This window comes from Penaeus monodon, chromosome 30 (genome assembly GCF_015228065.2).
Source record: "Penaeus monodon isolate SGIC_2016 chromosome 30, NSTDA_Pmon_1, whole genome shotgun sequence".
NCBI classification, from domain to species: domain Eukaryota; kingdom Metazoa; phylum Arthropoda; class Malacostraca; order Decapoda; family Penaeidae; genus Penaeus; species Penaeus monodon.
This window is the reverse complement of record NC_051415.1, coordinates 3,279,474-3,282,161: the sequence shown is the minus strand read 5'-3', so window position 1 is coordinate 3,282,161 and position 2,688 is coordinate 3,279,474. Positions and strand designations below refer to the sequence as shown.

Below are 2,688 nucleotides of genomic sequence, written 5' to 3'. Positions count from 1 at the left end.
ACCACTGCAGTTTTAGTGATATGGCATTTAGAGTTTTTAGAAAGGAGGAAATTTAGACAGGTGTGCTTTTATGACCAGGCCCTTCTAAAGATTTTGTATGCTGGAAATTTAGATCTTTTTTGATTTTACGGCTAGGTCATCTAAAAGATTTAGGAAGGGTTGTGATTTTAGGATTATGCCAGAAAACAGAACTTTAAACCATTGTGATTATTGTGCTGTCTCTTTGGCCAATAACTTTCCAGTTAAAGGAAGCCCTTTGTTAGGTAGAAGTTAAGTAGGTCAGGACAGGATGCCAGGAAGTTTTAATCAGGAAAGGAGGTTGAATGTTTTGACAAGACAAAATTTTCCTTTGCATTTCTCATTATGCTGTGCACTGTATTACTTAAAAATTAAATTTTTCCTCAATCTAAGTATTTTATAGAAAAATTGCAAGTCATGTGATTGATATTTCAAGCTTTACATGAATTATTATTTGTATAAATAGAGTTTCTTTTTCAGGCTCCCACCTTTTTTTCCTGGTATTACTTTCTGATTGTTTTTTTTTCTCTGTCCATATCTTTTTTCTCTTTGAGCTATCTGTCTCACTGTGTTTGTTGTTACATTCTCTTTGCAGACACCTGGAAAGGAAGAGTACCTGATAGCCGATGTGCATTTGTCGCAGTATATGTATATCCGTGAACACGTGTGCCAAGATCAGTTTTCGCCAATTCCCCTAGTCATTGTTCATCGAGGAACGATTCAAGGTGAGTGTCGTCATTGATTCAGATGACATCTTACAGGAGGGAAGATTTCTGCCCTGTTCTTGATGGTTCTGCCAGCTTTAGGTATCTTTCTTTTTTAGTAATGTTTATTATCATTTGGTTATATGTATTGAGGCTTAGAGAATGTAATATAGTTCATATATAAATCAACAGTAATATTTTCTTGAGTACATTATGTTACTAGACATCTCGGAAGGTTTTATTGCATGTATTTATCTTTTCATATGCACAGTCGACATTGATAACATCTGTGAAAGGATTGCTGATGGAGTTAAGCACATGAGGAACTCCTTCTCTGGCATGACACTCAGCAAGAAAAAGAACGTCACCTTCATTTCATCGTGGTCCATTACGGATCGCTTCAGCTTCCAGATTGGGACAATCACCAAACTTAATCTGGATTCTGACAACCAGAAGGAGGTAAAGAAGGATATTGATAAAGGTGCAGAGGAAAGAGAAGGAATTAGCAAAGTATGATGCACGATGGGTATAACATTGTGATGCGTTTGTCTAATTCTGGGGAGAAAACTGATCTTACCTGAGTTATTCTTGTGCATATTCTTTTCTCTTTTGTTTTCTTATTCTGTTTTATGGAGTTTTAGTCCTGGTGAAGATATTAATGTAAAGTTAAATGTTTATAAGAATGCATTCTCAATCATACCTTAATCTGAATGTTTTCATTTGTGAATTTGTGTATTCCCAGGTGGTAGTGGAAGCTGGCTTGTACCATGGCAGTAATGCCTTGTGTGAGACCCAGACTACACAGGAGGTCAGTGTACGGGACGGAGAGGCTGTGATAGAGGAGACGCTCAGCTTTGGCATTGATGTCTGCAACATTCCCCGAAGCACTCGTCTCTGCTTGGCCATTTATGAAGTAACGCGTAGTGCCAAAGCCACAAAAGCAAGATCGTCTATTGGCACAAGGCCGGTGAGTGCAGCCCGAGAAGGTTTTGTTAATTTGTTTATGGGTTTATTTGTGTGATCTTAAGAATATGTAGTTGTACTCTTTTTATCATGATTCACTCCTGTCAGATCAGAAAAAGTCCACAATTTCTTCGCTTTTTTACAATTTACAATACTGTTCAGGAAAATTGGTTTTGATTTTCTTCAGAGATAAAAGAATGATTATGTATATTCTAAATCAACTCTCATTTCTAAATCCCGTCTTTAAATCAACCCTTTCTATTAACACCTTCAGGAGCTGTACAAGAATCCCCTTGCTTGGGTCAACACAGCAGTATACGACTACCGCAACCAACTGAAAGGAGGATCTATGTCGCTTTATGCATGGAAGATCTATGAAGATCAGTCAGGAGATGTGGGCATGCCAAACCCCCTGGGCACCCTGGTCAGCAACCCAGACCACGATCAAGCAGTCACGCTGACTGTGTCTTTCACAAAATACCACCCAACATCAGCCATCATCTTTCCATCGAGAGACAAGATCATATCTGCGGCAAAGGAGAATCCATCCACGGATGAGGTGTGTTTACATTCACATCTTAAAAGCTTCACACTGTGTTGTATTCTTTGTTTCAGGAGGACTGGTATCTATGATGTATATGTAAATAAATGGCAATTTTTGGTGTTATGTATGTATATTTAATTTTTCTTCTATTTTTCTAATTTCTTCATTCCTTCATTACTTCTTTACTTCATTCCACTGCAGATGGTTCCAACAGTAAGCAAAATGGAAGAAGTTCGTCAGATAGCAGAAAGAGACCCATTAACAGAGCTTCATGAACAAGAGCGTAAACTAATCTGGTCATTGAGGAATACCTGTCGACAAAAGATCCCACATCTTTTGCCAAAACTCCTGCAGTGTGTGGAATGGGATAACAAAGCAGAGGTGAGGTCCCCTGGAGAGTTTTCTTACATGTTTGCAGTCATTTGATGAGTTCTCTTGACAGTGATGGCTGCCCATGGG

At 38.4% G+C, this 2,688-nt stretch overlaps 1 protein-coding gene across 1 annotated transcript in view; it reads left to right on the top strand.

Moving 5' to 3' along the window:
* The window catches only part of LOC119592455 (phosphatidylinositol 4,5-bisphosphate 3-kinase catalytic subunit delta isoform-like), a gene marked incomplete in the record, with an annotated part of 17,810 nt that overhangs the window by 8,761 nt on the left and 6,361 nt on the right, over window positions 1-2,688 (top strand). Inside the window, 5 exon segments of the mRNA XM_037941277.1 lie at window positions 614-743; window positions 994-1,181; window positions 1,465-1,689; window positions 1,960-2,244; window positions 2,431-2,610. Of these exon segments, the coding sequence (XP_037797205.1) occupies window positions 614-743; window positions 994-1,181; window positions 1,465-1,689; window positions 1,960-2,244; window positions 2,431-2,610 (1,008 nt within the window).